The sequence below is a fragment of the Cricetulus griseus genome, chromosome 7 (assembly GCF_003668045.3).
Source record: "Cricetulus griseus strain 17A/GY chromosome 7, alternate assembly CriGri-PICRH-1.0, whole genome shotgun sequence".
In the NCBI taxonomy this organism is placed as follows: domain Eukaryota; kingdom Metazoa; phylum Chordata; class Mammalia; order Rodentia; family Cricetidae; genus Cricetulus; species Cricetulus griseus.
Window position 1 is genome coordinate 120,264,938 of NC_048600.1, and position 22,255 is coordinate 120,287,192.

Consider the following 22,255-nt stretch of genomic DNA (forward strand, 5'->3'; position numbering starts at 1 on the left):
TGAGCTATTGGCCGAGCATTTAGAATTAATATTTAGTCTCCCCGTCAGTTATTTGGAAACTGGTGGGTGGGAAAGAAAAGTCCACCTATGCTTGATCAAAAATGTTTGTTTCACAATTTGGATCAAATCAAAATTTCAACAGGAAAACACCATTAACCCAAGTATGGCTACCATGGAGGTGACGGTGATATCAAACATGTACACAGTACCTTCTGGTTTATGTGCTGCTTTCCTATAAACTCATCTCCAGGAATCCTCCATACTTGCCAGCATTATCAATTCCATATTCCTTGATAAAGAAACAGAGTCCCTGATTGGCCAAGGAACTGCCTGCAGTCAGAGATGAATGTGAGCATTGATCTGTCTGCCTGTCTTATAAGGAATAACTCATTACAACACAGACAGACTAGAAACTCCATCGCAAATACTTCTTCCAAGGGATGTCTTTGTGAGAGAGCTTAATCTACTGGGAATGGAATAGAATGAGATATCCTTTCCTTTTTACCAAGAGAGGACTTTGCTCCAGGAGGAATTGTGACCTTGGTGATACATATAGCTAACAAAATATAGACAGGCTGATGTTTAAAAAAAAACCAAAAAACCCATTCTCCTATTTTTGTAGTGTGAATGTGTGTCTGTATTCCTGTGTGCACACATGTGTGTCGGTTGATGTTGGGATCATCTTAGAATACTGCTCTGTTGGGAGCCAAATTTCAGGGCTGGGCATGAGATCCTAGGCCATGCTTGGCAGGCCACATAGTTAACCTTTACATAGCAGCTCCTTAGAAACTCAGCTCAAGAAAAGAAACAACCTGACCCAGTCCTCCACCCACAGGCTCAGTCACCTAGGCAACCCCTTCCTGGACCTCTTACTCATGAACTCTTTACCCTGCCAAACATCCTCTTTGTGGCTTCCTAATATCCTGCCTATACCAACACCTGGAGCATAAACAACCCATTCTGCCCCGCCCCATATCCTGACTATATAAGCTAGCCTGAGAAAAGTAAAGTTTGCCACTTGATCAAAATCCTGTCTTATGGTCGTTCTTTCTGCATCTCTTGTCCCCATTTCCTATCCCTGACTCTCTTGCCCCAGGTTGATGTCCTGCAGGTCAGGACACTGCTCCACCTTAGTCCTTGAGGCAGGGTGGCCAATAGCCACCCAGCACTTAGGTGTGTTTCTGGGGATCCAAACTCTGGTCCTCATGTTTACAAGCCTGAACCATTTCCCCAGACCACAAAGACCCTTTGGAGATGCTTCTGTTTTCATGAGTATGGAGAATTGAAGCCATTTGGAGAGCCTGGTTTACTAAATGTTTATACTAAATGTCAGTGATCACCTTTTCCGCTCCTTAGATCCACCTTTGGGAGGGGGCTTATTAAAAATCCTAATGATTATATTTCACCTGTGATCAGTGAAATCATGGTCCCTTGGGCTGGGACAGTAGCATAGAATTTATGAGTTTTCTGGGTGATTTCAACACAAAACCATAATTAGAACCACTACTTTAGAATGTCACGGTGAGGGTGGCACATCCCGTATATGTCCCACCAACTGACAAGGTTCAGACACAGGGTCAACCCATTTGGAGAGGTCAACTTTCTAGAATGTCCTATGCTTCTTTGTGTTTGATTAGTGTTTGAACAATATGCACCTGTCACCAAATAAACATAAGCCCAGAGGGTCGGGTCCTAAGGAGTTAAGACTTCTCAGTGAGATGACTCCTCATGTAAAGACACTTGTGGTTGAGTCTGAGACCTACATGGTAGAAAGAGAGAGGCAATTCCTGCAAGCTGTCCTCTGACTCCACACACGCACCATGCTCTTACACTAACACACACACACACACACACACACACACACACACACACACACACACACACACACGCTCATGCTCTAACACACACACACACACACACACACACACACACACACACACAAACCTTTTCAGATGAACTGGGTTTGGTGGCGCATGCCTGTCATCCCAAGTGGCTGAAAGATTGAGGGAAGAAGATGATCCAAGAGAGAGGCCAGTCTGTGTATGGAGTTCAAGGCTAGCCTGGATTAGACAGACAGACAGACAAGCTAGCTAGGTTAGGTGAACCCTGCATGTAGCCATGGCTGAGAACTGAACTCTGCATGGTGCCTGCTTTGTTTGGAAGGGGACGCAGAGGCCAGGTTGCCCCCATTAACCTCCTGGCACACTGTCACCCTGCAGCAGGTGTCACAGGAGCGGATGTCACCCTTCAGCCGAATCACGCCGCGCTGAGCACTGACTCTCTCTGATCCAGATTTATGGCCTTGGACAAACCACAGAACCTTGCTTTGGCATGGTCCCATCCTCCCCAGCACTAATTAAGGCCTAAATAATTCCCATCAGTTTGTGCATGAAACAAATGGACCTTAATTTAAGACAACTTCTCCATTGTGTCCCACAGTTTGCAGGTTTTCATAAACATACACTAACTGGTTTCTTCTTTAAAGAGAAGATATTTCCGTCCAGTCATTCTGAAAATGTGTTTTTACTAGGTTTTGGATCACATTTATGACTGAGATGATAACTGATAATAAGATAGCAACATGTACTCCATTCGGCCGCTAATCAATGTGATTATCACCAGAGTCTTTCAATTTAATTATTGCTTCTTATCATCATCCAGTTCATTAAAATTTTGGCAGGTAGGGGTGGAAATGGTGCAGATAGATGAGTGAAGGATGGTAGCTGAATGATAAGACCACTGACACAGAAAAGGCAGAGGTGAACTGAATTCATTCAATAATGAGTGAAATAACCACACCGCACTGCCTCTACACTCTGCCTCCTCTACCCTGGGCAGAACAAGGGCATAGCCAAACAAGGCATGGGCTTATGGCTTTGGGTTTGACCCTGGCTAGATAGGGTTAATCTTGTCATCATTAAAACTAGACACATATGCACATATGGTTTGCAAGTGTGGGAGCATGAGTGGAATCCACGGCCTTCCTTTTCTTCCTCCTGGAAATGGGGCAGGAGCAACTTACATGTTTAGTCAACATTGACGTGCTACTGACTGTAAATTAGAGAAGGGGGCACAGGCAAAGCAGGGAGCAATCAAGTAGAGCCCGGACTCTGAACCAGTGGCCCCAGGAGTAGCACATGGGGATCTGACAGCTGGAACAGGCAGAGGCGAGGGAGCAAGCCTGAAGATTACAGGGGTCTCGAAATCTGTGAGGCGTAAGATAGCCACCACCATCTATACATGGAGAGCTGATCTGGATGAACTCACATGGAATGAGGCTCAGAGAAAAACAGAACGAGAACAATAATTTGTTTGGAAAGATTACTTTTAAAATCACTTTTATTATTGTCTTGTATTTTGCCTACATGTGTATCTGTGCACCATGTACATGCCTGGTGCCCAGGAAGGACAGATGAGGGAGGGTGTGGGATCCTCTAGAGCTGGAGTAACAGCTAGTTGTGAGTCACTGAATATAGGTGCTAACAAATGAACTCGGGTCCTCTGCTAGAGTAGCAAGTGTTCTTAACCTCTGAACCATCCAGCCCCCAAAACCATGTATTTTTCCAGTGGTGCCAGGAAAACAAGTTCTGGCGTCTGGTTGGACTATGCTTTTCTTGATCACCCATAGCAATGTCAGAACAGTCCAGCTCATTTCAATCTCCAGCAGCAGCAAGAAGGCAGTGTGGCCATTAAAAAACACAGGGGAGAGCTGGGGAGGAGATGGCACAGTGGGTAAACTGCTTGCTGTACAAGCATGAGGACCTGAGTTCCGATTCCTAGCACCAACAAGAAAAGCTGGGCACGATAACCTTCCACTTGCCTGTAACCCTAATGCTGGTGCAGCCGAGATAGGAAGATACCCAAGGCAGCCTAGCAGAGTAGAACTGCAAGTTCAGTGAGAGAAGTGTTCTCCAAAATTAAGGCAGAGAACAACTGAGAAATAGACACAACATCGACCTCAAGTGGGGAAGAGTATGCCATGCCTTGTTAAAAAATAGCATACTGTATGATTCAGTTTGAGAGGAACTGGTTTAAAAAAAATCACTAATATCTTGTAATGTGAGTCAAAGGGACATGGGCATTCATCTCTGAATCATGGGATTACTCTTGGCTTTCCTTTGGTTTTGGAGCTTTTGTTTTTTGTTTTTTTTTTCTTTTTTTCATTGCACATTTTAAGTTTTAAGCTGTTTATTAATTTTTCCAATCAGGAAAGGTCATGCTTGCCAAAGTTAGCATGCACCCTTTATGACATTGTTTCCAGACATTGTGGCCCGAAGAGTGCACCTATTTTAGGCTGTGGACAGGGATGGCCCTCTCTACTTCCTTTGTGAAACCACACTAAGGTGATGCTCACTATGGAGCTACGGAACCTGGTGGCAGGAGAATACCCCAGCTAGTGATATTATTCTCTCCGGAAAGTTCAGAAAGCACGTGGCTGAGACCACTTGTGGGGAGATCAATCAAATTTTTTATCTGGAAAAAAAAAATCAAGGTTTTATAGGTTATATGACAACCACTCACCTCTGTGGCTGAGAAGCATCATATACACTGGATGAGTATGATTGGGTACCAATAAATCTTTATTTATAACGCAAGAAAGTAGTTTGGCAGGGCAGTGGTAGTACATGCCTTTAATCCCAGAATAGAGGCAGGCAGATCTCTGTGAGTTTCAAGACAGTCAGGTATACACAGAGAAATCCAATCTCAAAAAACAAACAAACAAACAACAACAACAACAACAACAACAACAAAAAGAGAGATAGAAAGTAGGGAAGTAGTTTATGCTGGGGAGATAGCTTAGTGGCTAAAGCACTTAGCATACAACAGTGAGGTTTCTAGGACTCACATAAATGCTGAATGGATGTGACAGCGCATCTTACAAGACCCTCAGAACAAGGGGCTAGCCAGACTAACCAGACCAGGCAGCTGTGAGTTCAAATGAGAGACTCTGCCTCAATGAATAAGGTGGAGAATGATCAAGGAAGACGAGTGGCATCAACCTCAGGCTTCCATCTACACATAAGCACACACATGTACTCTTCTGCACTTGGGTACACACACACACACACACACACACACACACGCAGGTGCAGCATCCACACATACCTATGGACAGAAAACCAAATCAAACCAAAACAAAGTAGTTTGTCACCACCTGTCGAATCCAGCTTGCCTGTCATAATTCGGGGAGCAGAAGCAACCAGCTATCAGCCAGGTCAGTCCCTGCTGTTGCCATTATAGAAAGCATCCCACAAGCACCTCCCGTTCCGTTCCCAGATTCTGTTTCTGACTTTTGCATTTGACATCACTTTTCAATGTGTATTGGAATTTCTCAGAGCTGAGAGTCTGGGAGCACACACCCTGTAATCCTAGCACTTGAGAGGTGCAGTCGGAAATGGAATCAGAGAAACCCGAGTTTCCATTGTCCTCTCCACTTCTCATGGCAATTACTTCCGTTGCAGAGAGGCCCATTGGAAGGACACACAAATTAGAAGAGAGGAAAGCTAGGCTGTAAGCTATACCAGACCTAATGCCAGGGGTCCAAGGCCAGAACCTCTCTGAGGTCCCTGGGACAGCCCAGGGCCGGGTGAGGTACTGTGACATTCAGAGGCCAAGACTTGAGCGACAAACAAGAGTCAGAGGACCACAAACGGGCTACTCACGCTGTCGTTGCTTCCTTTGTTGTCTTCGTACTTGGTTTCTATATGGATGGAGAATTTCGGCAGAAAGGAACACTGCGGAGAAAAAGCAGACTTTGATTAGCACTGCAGTTTCCTCTCGTCATGTCTTTAGTGTGGCTTGGGGTTGCTCATCTGACATTAGGTTGGGAGCATAGATCTACAGCAGAAATGGTAAGATATATTATACATCATTAACCACATTCTGTGGGAGAGGCCGCTGCCATGAACACCACTTCTCCCATAAGTCAGTAAGCAGTGCTGAGAAGAGGGACGGACCAGCAGCACATTTCCAAAGGGAATATGAGCTGTGAACCCTGATGTCAGTGAGGGATTGTGGACACCAGCTACGGAAGCCAACTCCAGGTCTGAGGGGCTCACCTGCTCACCAGCGACCTCACCACCCCCCCCATGTTAAAGTATATGTATACAAAATTAGGGAGGGAGGTGGCACAGTACAACCTTGAGATCAGAGATTACTTACTGGTCAGCTAGGTGCATTGAGCACCTGTATGTGTGGCCTGTATATATACATACGTGTGTGAGTGCACACATGTGTGCATGCAATGTGCGTATACAGAGACTGATGATTTCTGTTGGATATTTTCCTCTATTACTCTCCATCTCAATTTTGGGAGGGTGTAGTATGAGACAGGGTCGCTCTATGTGGTCCTGGTTGTCCTGGAATTCACTGTGTAGAGCAGGCTGGCCTCAGACTCACAGAGATCTTCCTGCCTCTGCCTCCAAATGCTGGGATTAAAGGTGTTTGCCACCATGCTTGGCTTTTTTTTTTTTTTTTTTTTTTTTAGTACAGACAGGGTCTCTCACTGAACCTAGAGCTCAGCAATTTGGTTGGGTGAGCTGCGGGTATCTGCCGGCCTCCACAGTTTTGCTATTGCCAGCACTGAGATTATGATAGGTACCTCTGTTCCTGCATTTGATGTGGGTACTGGGACTCCAAGCACAGGTCACCAACCTAATGAGCAAGCTCCCTCGCCTCTAGAACTGTTTTTTTTAGTATGCAACTTAAGGGGCTGGCAAGATGACTCAACAGGAAAGGTACTTGCCATTCAAGCCTGACATGCAGAACTCATGCAAAAAAATCCAGCCGTGATAGTGGGAATCTGTATTCCCAGCCACCCCACAGCAAATGGGAAGCAGGGGCAAGAGCTCCTGGAAGCCTGTGGGCAGCCAGCCTTCGGTGCACAGCATAGCAAAAACAGCAAAAGAAACCCAGCCTCAAAATAAGGTGGAACATGAGATCCCAAGCTCAAAAGCTCTCCTCTTAACTCCTCTCTCCCAACTTATTGACTGCTAGTGACCCTACGAGGGATAAATAGAATGATGCAACAACAAAAAAGTATGTTGTCAAGAGGCTGGTGGTCCATGGAGCACGTGCTTAGCATGGGTAAGGTCTTGAGCCTGATCTTAGGCACTGAATCATGTATGTGGAATTGAGTAACAAGTAAGCCATCAGTGAACAGCCGTGATCAGCATGAGGCTGCCAGAGGCCTGAGCAACACATGGGGGCCAGAGGCCTTATTTGCAAGGCTGCCTTACTATCCCTGTCTCACCAGGCCCCGTTGTGTCTCAGATTTGAAGAGGATGTGGATGGATGTGGATGAGTCCGGCCTCCTCCTGGCACCGAATGGGGCATTATCTTTCTCAGACACTAGAGATGGGATCGAAGGCTAATAGTTACAATGACACAGTGATTTCACTGGGACCTGCAGGTATTAGATCCAAGAGACACGGCTTGCTCTGGTCACAGTCCCAAGAGGTTATATTCTCTGCCACAGGCATTTTCTGAATGTTTCCAAGTTTTTAGATGTTTGAAAAATTCCCCAAGGAGTAAATGCTAATATTATCATCCCTCCTTTCGAGATGAGGAATGGAGCCATGGAGAGGTTAAGTAAATGGCCTACATCACACAGCTGGTGCATTACTGATTAGTGCTGTCTGTGTAGCCTGGTCCCAGTGCCTATGATCTTGACTACTACCCCCAGTGGTTCTCTGAAGGGGGATGTCTAGTCCAGCACTCTAGAATTTTGCTAGAAATGTAATGCCTAGGGGCCCACCCTGGACCAACTGATTCCAAAAGCCTGGAGGTGGGGTCCAGCAACGAAAGTTCCACAAACCCTTCATGGGCATGCTGTAGCATGCTGCAGTGGGGAAGAGGGTGACAGCTAAAGCCCCATCACCTACTAATACCACCTGTATCTCATGGCTTCCCCGCCGCTCGAACTACACTCCCCTTTCAGCTTAGCTGAGACCCTGGGGACATCTGTATAAGAAGGCAGAGGACATGCCATGGCTAATTTCCCTGACACTGCATGCCTGCGTGCACCTGGCATCTACCCAGTTTTAATCTGAGAGAAGCAATCGGAGCCGTGACTAAGGAACCACAGCGACAACCAATCCCAGTAATTGCCTCGATGGAGACTGAGGCGCCGTGGTGATTTATTAACACGTTCCCGGCTGTCTCCTGTCCAACCTCTCACTCGGTAACCACTGCCCTCACACCCATTTCCAGGGGCTTCCAGGGAGGGGGGCTGCTCATCATGAGTCAAGTCTCTGGCACCCCTGAGGCCCCTGGCAGAACCTTGATTGACTCATGAGCATGGGAGATGTCCTTGCAAAGAGACCCTCTTAAAGATAACAAGCCTTTAGGGAAATCAATATTTGTACTTTCAAACCTGTGATTCATCTGAGGGTCAATCCAATGAGGTGTGAGAGAAGGAGGCAATGCAGGGTGTGAATCGGTCTGGGGCACCAAGTGAAAAACTACATGGTGTGCGTGTGTGTGTGTGTGTGTGTGTGTGTGTGTGTGTGTGTGTGTTTTCCTGTGTGTCTGTGTATATGTGCTCCTGAGTTCTTCCCCCACTACTACAAAGTCTCTTGTGCAACCTGAAATTTGCTGAGTAGGCTTGGTTGTGTGGCTTAAGAGCCCCAGGGACTTCTCCCGTCTATTTCGCTAGCACACTGGTGCACCACTTCGTCCAGCTTTCGATGATCCAAACTCAGGTGCTCATGCTTGTGTAGCGAGTGCTTAACCAACCAGGTTCTCTCCCCAGCCTGTGGCTCCCCATCTCCACCCCAAGCTGATCTTCTAAACCAAATATGAAATGCAAAAGGCTTGCATGCAAATTCACAGGTGCTGTTATTTTGAGTGGAGGGTGGAGGTTATTTTCCTATCAGAATGGCAACCCTGACTGCAACAAGGCTGCAGGTGCAACCGCCCTCAGCCAGGCAGCAGGAGAATGAGGACCAAAGGAGCCCTGTCCTGGGTTGGAGAGTGGTTTTTGGATGGGAGCAGGAGAGAGGTAGGGCTGATAATCCCTTTGGGTTATCTAATAGCTCCTTCCTGGGGGGGCGGCTGGTGTGTGAGAGTGTCTCAAGATAAAATCAGAAGCCCAGTGAAATGGCTCAGTGGGGAAGGGTACATGCTGCCAAGCCTGACAGCATGAGTTCAATCTCCAGAAACCCAAATGGTGGAAGAAAAGAACTGATTCCTGCAAATTGTCCTCTGACCTCTACAGGTGTGCCAGGACATATGTGCACACACACACACACACACACACACACACACACACACACACACACACACAGAGAATGTAAAGAAAAGCAGAAGCAGCCAGGAGGTGGTGGTGCACGCCTTTAATCCCAGCACTTGGGAGGCAGAGGCAGGTGGATCTCTGTGAGTTCAAGGCCAGCCTGGTCTACAAAGCAAGTTCTAAGAAAGGCTCCTAAGCTACAGAGAAGCTCTGTCTCAAAAAAACAAAAACAAAAACAAAAACAAAACAAAAAAAGAAAGAAAAGAAAACCAGAAGCTTCTATGGCTCCAGTTGTTTTAGAACTGCTGGTAAGCTCTTGGGTGAGATCTTCATCTTTAATAATGTTTGTTTTTACTTTCCGTGTATGAGTGTTTTGCCTGCATGTATGTCTGTGCACCAGATGCACATAGTATCTGTGGAGGCCAGAAGAGGGCATCAGATGCTCAGGGACTAGAGTTACAAATGGTTGTTGGCCATCATGTGGGTGCTGGGAACTGAACCCGGGTCCTCTGGAAGAGGATAGAATGCTCTTCACCAGGGAATCATTTCTCAAGTGCAAAAAGTTTAAGGGCCAGCCAGTCTAGCCAAAATGTAGAGCGCCAGATCTCAAAAACAATGTGGATTGGGACTATGGAAGACAGTCAGATGTCAATCTCTGACCTCTAGTCACACACACGAATAAAATGTTTGTCCCACACAGGTTGGTGTTTGTAGAGATCCAGAAAATCTTGTAGGAATTTGTTCTCTCCTTCTGTCATGTGGGTGTGGGGGATTTGAATTTTGGTTGTCAGACTTGGTGTAAAGAACCTGGACCCACTGAACCATTTCTCCTGGTTTTGACTCCCAGTTTGATGGGACAGAGATGTCACGATAGAAACACGACAACATATTTTCATCTACTGACAAGCTTTCAGTTATTTATTTTTGCTTCTTATTCCTCGAGAATCAGAGGATGGCATCACTCGTTTCCCCATTGCAAAATGCCACAATGAAAAGAATTGGAGTTGTCAGTGACTTGTGATCAAAAGGGAAACATCTTGACTTTTACCATCCCCAACCTCAGATACTGCATTTCCAGAAAGAGGACAATCCTTCCCTACTCTATAGGCATGCTTGGAAGATCAATGATTGCACAAGCAACCTCTAGCCCAGTTCCTGGCACATACTAGCTGTGCAGTAATAAAAAGACATTTATATATGGATTCCCTGGGATCTTGTTTAATTTATTATCTCCTCCCTGTCTCCTCATGACCCCAAAACACAAGAAATGTTTTATTCGTGTACATGGTGTGTATGTGTTTGTGGTGGTGTGGTATGTGTATGCATGTGTGTGTGTGGCGTGTGTTTATGTATGGTGTTGGGTGTGTGTGTTGTATATGTACCCAGAAGCCAGAGGAGGGTAGCCTGTTTATTCTAGCACTCTCCACTTTCTCTCTCTGAATACGGAGCTCATGTTTTCCAGTTATGACCATTTGGCCCGTTACATGGGTGCTAGGGTCCAAACTCTCATGCTTGCAAAGTGAGATCTTTTGCCCTCGAGCCATCATCTCTTTAGCCCCAAGTGTCCGATTCTTCCAAACAAATCTACACTGACATTCTTCATTGCTTCTTGCTCCATCTGTAGCCAGCCCTGCCTCTGTCTTCATATCAAATGTCAGAGATTGCTGGCTCTCCTCTCTCCCCTTCTCACCCAGTGCAGTCTGGGATGGAGGTGACAAACCCAAAGCATTCTAAACCAGCGTCGCCTTTCTGTCTTCACCCTAGAGATCCCCTCACTGTCGATATGCCCAGGCGATGCCTCCATTCTGCACAGCAGCTGGCTTAGCAGCCTCCTCCCGCTGCACCCTGACATAAGCTGTCCACCACGCTCTCTCTTCTCACTCAACTGCTTCTCCTTCCCACAGCCACTCTGTGAAGATCCTTCCCAAAGCAGCACCTCTAATTCCAACTTCCCACATGCCCAGCTGCCACGGGCCACCCCCAGCGAGAGGCCTACAGACACATCAAACCTAAAGGTCTGAGCTGAACTTGAAGGTTCACTGGGCCTGTACTGACTTCCTAGAGACACTGAAATAAATTACCATGAACTTGGAGGCTGGAAACCTGGAATCAAGCCATGGACCAGGCTGTACTCCCTCCACAGAACCAGAGAAGAAGCCAGTCTCTCCCAGCTTCTGATGGACCCAGGAAATCCTTACTTTTGGGCTTATAACTCCATCACGTGGCCTTCATCTCTCTCGGCCTTCTCCTCCTATTTCCCACCTTCCTCCATTCTCCTCCTCCCTTTTCTGTTGTTTGTTTGTTTTTGAGACAGAGTTTCTCTGTGTAGCCCTGGTAAGCCTGGATCTCTGTGAGTTCAAGACCAGCCTGGTCTACAGAGCTAGTTCCAGGAGTTACACAGAGAAACCTTGTCTCAAAAAACAAAAACAAAACAAACTGTGTGTGTGAGAGTGGGTCAACCAAGTGCAGTGCCCCAGGAAGCTAGAAGAGGATTGTGAGCTGCCCACTGTGAGTGGCGGGAACTGAACCTGGGTTCTCGGCAAGAGTGATCTCTCCAGAGCCTCTTTTCTCTTTTTAGAACTAGAGATGCAACCCACGGCCTTATGCATGCTAAGTATTCACTCTACCCTGAGCTATATGGGGGTCAGAGGACAACTTTGTGGGCATTGGTTCTGACTTTTTGCTATGCCAGTCTTGGGGATCTAATTCATGTCACTGAGCTTGGTCACAGGCACCTCCACTCTCTGAGCCATCTTGCTGGTCCCACTGGCCCTCTTTACTTTCCATTTTGCCAGGGAGGGCGTTGTCACTGAGTTACTCAGACAAGGCAGAAACTCATTCTGCAGCCTCCCATGTAGCTGTGATAGACACCCTGAGCCACTAGAGGATGCAGGCCCAGGTACAGTCTAGAATCACTAGTGGATGAAGCCCCCCAACCCGCTCCACACAGTTTAGAACCACTCCCAGAGCCTTTAGTGGATATAGACCCATGCACAGTCTAGAGCCACTGCCACTGTCCATTGCCACCACCTCCAGCTGCCAGGCTTTGTGTGCACAGTTCTTCCAAGGAAATCCTAGCCAAAGACTCCCTCAGTCACCACTCCTTAGTATCTCTGCGTGTGAGCAGGCATGCGTCTGCCCATCTCATCACAGCACCCTCTCCTTGCCATCACTACTCTTAGCTGCCCGTGCTACCTCCCCAGCCACATAAGCGCTGACAGGATTTTACATCCTCACAAAGTCCTGTTGCCATTGGCAGTGACATACAACAGTCACCGAGGCTGCTGCTCGTCACTGTCTGAGCTGCAGATTCAGCTTTCTCCCAATGACACTTCCCGAGGTCTACTACTTTCCCACAGCAAGGACTATACCACTAACCCTATCCAGGGGAAAGAAAGACACCTTCACCTTCCCATCCTGGACTGTCAAAAGTTGCGTCATTGCCTAAAAACATGAACATGTTTTTAGAAGGGTTCCATATCACTGGATGGGGGGAGGGGGTAAGAGACCTGTCATGAGGGACAAATAAGTCAGGAAGCCTGATGTGACCACATCTGAACCTGCTGTGAGGGGCAAGAGACCACAGTCTGAGGCACAGGCTAAGGTGGGTCGGAGTCCAAGGGATCTGGGACATCTCCGTGCTTTCGAAGGCAGTCATCGCTTGGGAGAGTGTCAAGTCTGGCCCACAACATGAAGGAAGGCTGTAAAATCACAGCAGACAGAGTCCTGAGTTGATCTCAGAGCCACAGGCACTCGCACCCACCTGTTCTGTGTCCTTCCATCCTGCAATCACAAGCGTCTGGGCTGCACTGCGTGGCTACCTAGCAGATGTGTCCAACCTGTGGCCCGATAGGTATGAATGTGGCTCAACCCAGATGACAAGGTCATCCTGTGCTCTGAAAAGTTTGGGCGCCCTTGCTGGAGCCTCTGACTGACAGTCCTGAGATTTCGTTAGTGTACCAAAGACCTTGTTTTACTTGTTGGCTTGCTTATCTGTTTATTTGGACAGGATTTCACTATGCAGCCCAGGCTAGCCTGGCTGCCTCCACTTCCCGAATGCTCGCAGGAAAGCCCTGCACCACAATACTCGACTCAGGATGGGAGAAAGGACTCTGAAAGCTGAAGGGAGAATATGAACTGAGTCCTTCCATCACAGGGCAGCAAAGGAATGAGAGCAGAAGAGAAGACACAGGCCTGGGTGAGATGCGAGCTACTTCAGTTTCAGCCCAGCCAGGGACCCGGCTAACCTAGGCATAGATTCCCATTCCCGAGGAGACAGCAAGGCAATAAACCGATGATGTTTGCAGTTGCCAAGTTTTGTGGGAAAGCTGTACCATGGCAATGGAAGACCCTGTCCACTGCTCTCCTTCCAGATGGTCCATCTGGCCCTCATCCATGTAAGAGTCACTCACTCACGTCTAGGGGAAACTGTGCTCCTCCTGACTTAGTCATCTGACATACACGGGCTTTGTCAATGTCTACTGCTTATGGCCCAGTGAGACAGTAATGGACACCAGGAAGCTTGTCCCTAGGTACAGCCCACATCCAGAAGTGTGTCGCTCATCCAGGTGGAGGAAACAAAGCCAGGTTTTGGAGGGAAACACACTTTCCTTCAAGCCTCGGGTTCTTTGAGCACGTACTTTGGGATTCTTGGCAAACTTGAGTGTCTGACCTTGAGTTTATCACACGGAGATGGTCCCAGCTTCACAGTTATCCAGTCAGGATTAAAGGGACAGTGGATGTCGGAGGCCAGGCAGTGTCTGGTGGAAGAGGCCTGGGGTGGAGTTGGCCCATTTCCTGTACTCTTGTCAACGGAGCACCCACAGCAGCGTGGTGAGCTAACAGTGCTGGAGTGCACATAGATTTGTCTCTATGAACACGTGAGAGTACGCTGGAAGCCGTGGGCTTGCTGAAGTGGGTACCAGAGGCAGAACAGCTGGGCCAGTCCTCATTAAATGAATGGTGGCCAAGATCTGGGGCCCAGTGGGCTCCTTGCCTGCTCTGCTACTGTGGATAGAAAGCCTCGTTTCCCCAGCTCTGTCCTTGACATTTACTCTTAAGTAGGTGCATTCTTCCGGGCCTCCCCCTTCGAGTTGCCCACTTCATGCAGAGAAACAAAAATTCCAGCAGGGACCTTTCTGTCTCCTAGATCTAAAGATTAATATGGCCACTGGTTCACTCAGTAACCTTATAAAACCCGAGGCTCTGAGAAGTTACAAAATAGCATCAAAAAAACATGTAGCAACTGGGAGCCCCAGGACCCACATGTGAGGATGCTGCTTAAGGACAGTTACTCTAGAGCTCTTGTCCCCACCAAAAGCAGTACCAGAGCCATGAAGAAACCAGGCTGTGGGGTCCTTGCCATCAGCTCCCTGCCACCACTGGCTTCCTTTGTGTGCCATATCGGTGCATGGCTAATTGGAGCACCATCCCACTATAATCTACTGAGTTAACAACCCCCCCCCCCCATTGTAACGTGGACATATAGTGCCTGCAAAATCTCCAGCGATAAGACCCAGGGTGCAGAGGCAGGCGGTTCTTTGTTGAACACTGAGATGAACCTATTTGAAGTTTTGAGAAGCAATGAGGGAGGGAGGGAGACGTGAGGCGTCTGAGAATAATTTCCAGACACAAGCCCTCCCAGGTTCACTGTCGGGAAATGCGAGCAGCTTGTACCAAAAGCAAGGTGGAGCCGCACTCCCAATTCACTACAGACACGCTTCGGAAAAAACGAAAGAGCTATTTTTGGTCCTGTGATTGATTAGGGTTGCTATGGTGATAAGAAACACTTATGAGAACAAAACTAAATGTAAGCAAACTGAAGTCTTAAAGAGAAAGGGGCAAACACACACAGGGAACGGCAGCGTCTACCTGAGGGGTGCAGGCAAGCCCGTGCTGCAGATAGCTCATCTGTACAGCACAGTGGCCATGGGTACAAGATAGTGGCCATGGGTACAACCTCAAGGTTCTCCAGGACCCCAACCTTTAGAAGTAAGGAGTAGCCAAACTTCTGGGAGCATGGAGACCATTGTCACTGAGGATGCAATACTACTCTGGCACTTGACTTACAGCTGACACACTACAAGCTAGGGCACTTTCCAGCAAAAAGATACCAATATGATTCCCTATGACAGCTTCTTTCTAATGGGACCTCACCTGCCAACCCTTTAAAAAAAGCCTCCGGCCTTTCTCCGATGATTTTCTTATAGTTTGTGGGATTTCTCCTCCTCCTTTTAGTTGCTTTTTTCAGGGAGATGAGGCGGGGGTTAGCTCAGTGGTAGAGAGCATGGTTAGCATGTGTGAGGGGTAGAGCACATGGTTAGCATTGTGTGATAATACAGTATAAGAATATTGTATATTCTGCCTGCTGTGTGCTGGGATTCAAGGCATGCACTAGCACCACCTGTGCTATTTATAGGCGTTTTAAAAAGGTTTATTTATTTATTTATTTATTTATTTATTTATTTATTTATTTATACAGTGTTCTGCCTGCATGTATGCTTGTAGGCCAGAGAGGGCACCAGATCTCATTACAGATGGTTGTGATTCACCATGTGGTTGCTGGGAATTGAACTCAGGACCTCTGGGAGGCTAACCGCTGGGCCATCTCTCCAGCACCCTATTTATACTTAAAAATAAAACTTCCTTTAACTTTAATCTGGAGCCCAGTTAGTTCCTTGCTATCTTGTCCTGACAACGTGTGATGAGTATTTCCTGCTACCACCAAACGTAAAACTCCATGAGGACTCATCATCCTAAGCCAGCCCCTGACAACGACAGTGATTGTCTGGCATTGTATGTATACATTGTCAACTAATGTCGCCTAGGACAGACACGGAATTTCAGCTTGAGATGGAATCACTAATGAAACTGAATTTGTCAGTGTTTTCTTTTCACAAACAAACTCACATTTGGAATGTTTGCTCCCTCCCAGTCCCTCTGTCTCCACCTCTCTTCCTCCCTCCCTTGTGCCTTTGTGTGCACTTGTGTGGAGGCTGGGGGTGAACCTTTGGCATCATTATTCCAGGATCGGCCAGCTTATTTTGAGGCAGGGTCTCTCACTTGTCTGGGACTCACAAAGTAGGTTAGGATAGCTGGCCAGTGATTCCCAGTTAGCCTCAGTAAGCTACCAGTCTCTGCTTCCCCAGTGCTAGGATTAGAAACAAACATTTTATAAACTGCCAAGCATTTACATGGGTGCTGGGATTCAAACTCTGGTCCCCATGCTTGGATGGCGATACATCATGGGCTGGGTCATCTCTCCATATCCCATCTCTTTACCTTCTTTCTTCCAACTCTTTTTCCTCCCTCCTCCTTTTCTTCCCTTCCCAATCCTGCTCTCCTCCCCACTCTCCTGGCTGGCCTCAAGCTTTCAACACTCCTCTTGCCTTGGCTTCTCAAGTTCTAGAATTACAGATGTAAGCCACCATGTCCTGTCTTGGGATGTAGGTCTTGACGTATCATCCCATGTTAATTTTCTTTACCTTATCTGGAGTTTTGGTGGGTTTTTTTGTTTGTTTGTTTGTTTTTGAGACAGGCTTTCTCTACATCTCTGCACAGTTCTGTCTATCCAGGAACTAGCTAGCTATGTAGACCACACTGGCCTCCAACTCACAGAGATCCATCTGACTCTGCCTCTGCCTCTTGAATGCTGGGAATAAGGCCACCTCTTTAGCCTTCCATGCTGACAGAAATTTAGCCTTGGAAGGCAAAATAAAAATTTCTCAATTGTGCACGGAAGTCTTTAAAACACACCCCAGTTTCGAGGAGGTATGTGTCCCCTGTGCCTCATCTGCTCAGACTCTATAAACATGCTGTCTGGGTTCCAAGGGCCCTGTATGATGGCCCCTAGAAAGGGTCTGTGGTTATGCGGAAAGGGTAGCTGGGAGGGGAACAACAGAGAAAACAGTTCTGGAAAAGCATCTTCAGAACTCAAGTGGGGAAAATAAAAAGTAAAAGAATTGTAAAGCAAAGAGGATGTGACAAAGAATGGCATATAAATAAGAGCACCAAGCATGAATCAGAGTGACTCCCCAAATATACGCTGCACAGGAAGACACACGTGGCCAAGAAGAATGGCGGGGTCTGAAAGAGGAGTGGAGGAGGGTGAGAGGAAGCGAGTACGGCAGGCAGAGCCGGAAAGAGCTGGAAACAGCTGCCTGTCTCCCAGCCCACAGCAAGGAAATGTACTTCGGGCTCTCCATGTTGCCACCAGCCCGCGCCCTCACACAGCTCTCATTCATTAGTTCAGTCATTGATGGAGCCTTTTGCCATCCTCTCCAAAGCACAGCGTCAGCAACTCACTGGAGAAGCAAGGCCAGGAGGGAGATGGAGCTGAATGCATGAATGAAAGCCTGCTTTCTGAATGGAGCATGATCTGCAATTGGCACTTCTAGGGCAAGGAAATGAAATTCAGGCTCAGACAGTCTGGAGCTAGGCTCGTCAAGGCAGAAACAAGCAGAGGCTACGCATGAACACCAATAGCTGCACACAGAAAAGGCAAGACAAGAATTTAAAGAGACAGGGTGACCACCTCCACAAGCCCTATACTGTGTATAAATAACAGATAGAAAGAGCTAGAGCGAGCCCTGAAATACAATCGTGTAGGTAGGAAGCATTAAGATGGCGCACAAGGGCTGAGACAGTGGCTCAGCAGCTAAGAGTGTTTGCTGTGCAAGGAAGAAGACCTGAGTTCAGATCCCCAGTGTTCTCAAAGAGAAACAGGTATGGTTCCTTGCACACCTGTAACCCTGGTGCTGTGGGGGACAGACAGGACAGTCACTGGGGCTTACTGGTTACAAGCCCAGCTTGAGGGCCCGAGAGACCTTGTCTCAAGGGAATAATGTGTGGAGTGATAGACTGGGAAACCCACATCCTCCTCCTTGCCCCACCACGGCACAAATTGACAAAGAAAACCAAAATTTTTATGTCTGCAAGTAGAAAATAAGCAGAGAAGAAAAAAAAAATCTATCTCCAAATAAAATCTACTGAACAGTTCTTTAAAAGCCTTTCCCCACCTGGGGTTGGAGAGATGCCCAGTGGGTACAGATGCCTCCTGTCATACCTGAAGACCGGGACACCCAGTGAGAAGGGAGAACCAAGTGCTGCAAGTTGTCCTCTGGTCTCTAGATTTATGCCATAGCGTGTACCCACAAAGAAAGAAACGCAATAAAACAATTTAGCCATGTATGGTGGCGCAAGCCTTTAATCCCAGCGCTCAGGAGGCAGAGGCAGGCAGATCTCTGTGAGTTCAAGGCTGGCCTGGTCTACAGAGAGAGTTCCAGGACAGTCAGGGCCACACTCAGAGACACTCTGTTTCAAAAAAACAAAACAACAAAAAATACTGAAACCAAACAGCATTTGCTCCTCTGATGACTGTCTTGTGTCCAATCATCTGGAATGAGCAACACTACCAACTAGAGATGATTCTACAATGTTACAGCAGATACGGGAGTATCATTTGCTCTTTCCTCTCACAATGACTGAATTAATTTTCCCTGGACTTGGAAGTGGCCAGAACACAAACAGAAGTAGCTGCCCAAGGTCCCTGCTTGCTAGGCACTAATTGGCTTGTTGCTGGGTAGGGAGACATGCCTCCCCAGTACCATAGCTTCTGGGAACATTCTGTTTTATATAGCTGGCTGCTCCTCACAACCAATTCATCTTCATGGACACTGTTGCTGTTTGGGTGTTGAATGTCCCTAAAAGGCCTAGACTTAAAGGCTCCCCCATAAGCAGTGAGACTTGAGGTATATATCCTAGTGGGAGGACTGGTGGCAATTGGGAGAGTGGGACCCTGGTCTCTTTCCCTCTTTTATGTCCTAGCCACCAAGTGAAGCATTCTCCCCTGACCCACACATATCCTCTGTGATGTGATGCCTTACCACAGGTCATAGTGACAAGGCTAGAATCTCTAAATATGAGAGCCAAAATAAACCTCCCCCCCCCATAGGCCAATTACATCAGGAATTTTGTTATGGTATTGCAAAGGTAACACAGAAACATATATAAATGCATAGAATCTGCATTACAATCTACTGCTACCTTTACTATGTGACTTAATGCACTGATTGACTTGGAAAGACATTTATCCAGGATCCATATCATCTGATTCTAACAAAATCAAAATATTTCATTATTACTTGGCACTCTTTAAAAAAAAAAAAAAGCCTTGGTATCTAAGCAATACTAATCTCTAGGCAACATATTAGCTTACTGAAATGGAGAAGGCAATATTTACTTGGTTAGAACTGATCCAATGGCCTATGTAACAGATGCATAATAGCTCTAAGAGAAGCTTCTAGAACTCCTCTAACTCCTTGAAAAATACAAAGTTCCGTGGACAAATAAATGTGGGAGTGTTATGAACTGCAGGTCCCTTTGGAACAAAGGCTATGAGAACTCTTGCTACAATGAATCTATCTATTCAGCCCTTCTCCTTTCTGTACCTAAAACCTGTGGAACTTAACTGTGTATACCAAGCTAACCTTGTGGAAACCAAGCTCAGTCTTGGCAGTGTTGGGATTACATGAGTGAGCCACCATGCCCAGTTCATGTATCCATGATCTGAAATTATCAATGGTTCGGTTTCCACATAAACCTTCTGGACCCCTCAAGATTTTTGATATCTGTTTTATGTCACATTTTGTGTGTTCACTACTATCTTGCCTGTGAAGGTCATTTTCAGTTCTGTGCTCACTGCTGCCTTGGGTATCAATGCCCTCAACTGGAGAATTCCTTATTTGGTTTGGCCTCTAACATTTCCATCTACAATCTATGTCTTCTCCCCTTCTCCTCTTCTGTCTTCTCCTCCCCATGTCCTTATCTTTCCTGTTTTTGAGACATGGTCTCCTGGTGTAACATTTTTGTCTTAGTTACTTTTAGATTGCTGTGATAAGGTGTCCACAGAAACAATTCATAGGAGAGACTTATCTTGGCTCACAGTTTTAGAAGGCTCAGTCTGCCATAGAGAAGAAGGCATGGCAGAGTAGTTCAGATGATGGCGGTAGAAGCATCAGCAGAGACTGTAGGTTCTCATCATGGTAGGTTAGTGAAGGACCCCAGACTAAAATGTGTTTCTACCCTGGCCTGAGATGTCTTCTTTACAGATGTATGGGAACCTGAACTTATGACCTTTACCAGAAGGCATGGTTGGGTTATTGCATCTCTAGTTCTGGTAACTGTTCCACCCGCTGATGATTCCCAGAAATGGAGAAGTCACTGCCCTGAACATTCCATGAGCCCCATGTACCCGGAGATTGTGGTCAGCCACCTGGAACGAGCCAATCAGAACTGTTACCCTCGCATACCCCCTTGTTTGCGGTTTTTGCCTTTAAGAAGCCCCTAGTCCCTAGTTCGGGGTCCAGCTCCTCTGCTCCTGCGCAAGTAACGAGTTGGGCACCGGCGCGCAGGTTACTGAATAAAGCCTCTTGCGGTTTGCATCAAGTCCTCACCTCCGCCTAGTGATTGGGGTCACCTGCATTCCCGAGTGGTCACACCAGGGACCCATGCTATGAGGGGGTCTTTCATTATGATGCAGAGAAAGGTTTTAACAGGGGCTAGGTATAACCTTCAAAGGTCTACTGCCTACTTCTACCAGATAGGCCTACCTCCTATCATCTAGGGAACACTTTGTACTCAAACTACAACAGTAATTCCAGGTTGCCTCTCTCTCTCAAGTGCAATAGGGCCAGTTATGGTGAGCACATACATGGGCCCTTTTCCTAAAAAGAGGATATTTACTTAGCCATCCAAAATTACATACCATGTCAGCTAGTCAGGGCTAACTGTGTAACACAGGTGATAGTCATTTTCTCATCAGCTAACTATGTCTCCCTGACCCCAGAGAAGGGACACTGGGGGACCTTCATTCTTTTCACTTCCATAGCTGGCCAGATGGTTCTCTAATTTCCTTACAAACAAGACCGCCAGTCCTCGAGGTCTGGTACAATAAACACATCCTTCCCCGGCCTTGTCCCTGGTTCTCTCATTATGTAATTTAGTAGTTTACATGACCCTTTGGCTGGAACTCCATGGAAGGTGTGGAGAGGGATCTGTCTCCCATTTGCCACTCCCAGGAAGATGGCGTATGCTCTCCTTGGGTGACCAGTCTATTACAGCTTTGTCCCCCTCTTTCACCTAAATCATTAAAATGTGTAAGTATAGACCGTCCCTTACAGCTTTGTCTCTTTGTGGAACAGCTGCTATTTTAAGTACCGGAAAGGTGTGTCCAGAGCTGGGGCTGCTGCTCGCTTGATGAGTGTGTGCTTAGCATACACAAAGCACTGAGTCTAATTCCCCAAAGCCGCATCAACTCAACATGCTGATGCACACCTGTAAGCCTAGCACTTGGGAGACAGAGGTAGGAGGGCTAGAAGTTCAAGATCACTCTCAGCTACATAGCTAGTTCAACGTCAATTGGGCTAGATGAAAATAAGTATAAAGGTGCAGCTGTTTACCATGTCCTCCTCCATGGGTTCTCACTGAAGGCTGTTTTGGTGGCGAGGCATGGCAACAACACCCATGTGTATGCACAAAATGAACACTGCAGGTCACAGTCACGAACACTACAAACTAAGCCTTCAAATCCCAATAAAAAGGAAGAAAATTCTTCTCCCTTCAAAGTGACACAGGGAGAACTGATGCTATTGATTTGTGTTGTGGTTTTTCTTCTTCTTCCTTTTTTAGTTTAGAATAACCACTATTTCGGATAGCAGCCAGTCTCTAGACGTCAGCCAGTCTCCTCAATATCTTCCTTTGGGACCTGAAAAACTTCAGAGGGATCTGGAAGCTCCAAAGGGCTGCTTAAATGTTCTACCCTCTGGAAGACTGTTGTCACATTGTTCTTTGTGTACTGTGTGATTAAGATTTCGCACCCCCCCCCCCATAATCAGGTTAAAGATATTTTTCCACTTCCTGAGCAAGTGACGTCTCCACATAATTCACTCGTCATGATAAAACATCTTTTATTTCTTGATAACTGGGATCTGGTTGACATCTGAATGACCCTATCTAGAAAGTCCT

At 46.8% G+C, this 22,255-nt stretch overlaps 1 protein-coding gene across 4 annotated transcripts in view; it reads right to left on the minus strand.

Moving 5' to 3' along the window:
- Pitpnc1 (phosphatidylinositol transfer protein cytoplasmic 1) overlaps positions 1-22,255 on the minus strand; it is a 268,351-nt gene that overhangs the window by 84,645 nt on the left and 161,451 nt on the right. For all 4 annotated transcript variants that reach the window (XM_027425851.2, XM_027425852.2, XM_027425854.2 and 1 more), the window contains exon 5: positions 5,664-5,735. In XM_027425851.2, the coding sequence (XP_027281652.1) occupies positions 5,664-5,735 (72 nt within the window). The remainder of the gene's footprint in view (positions 1-5,663; positions 5,736-22,255) is intronic.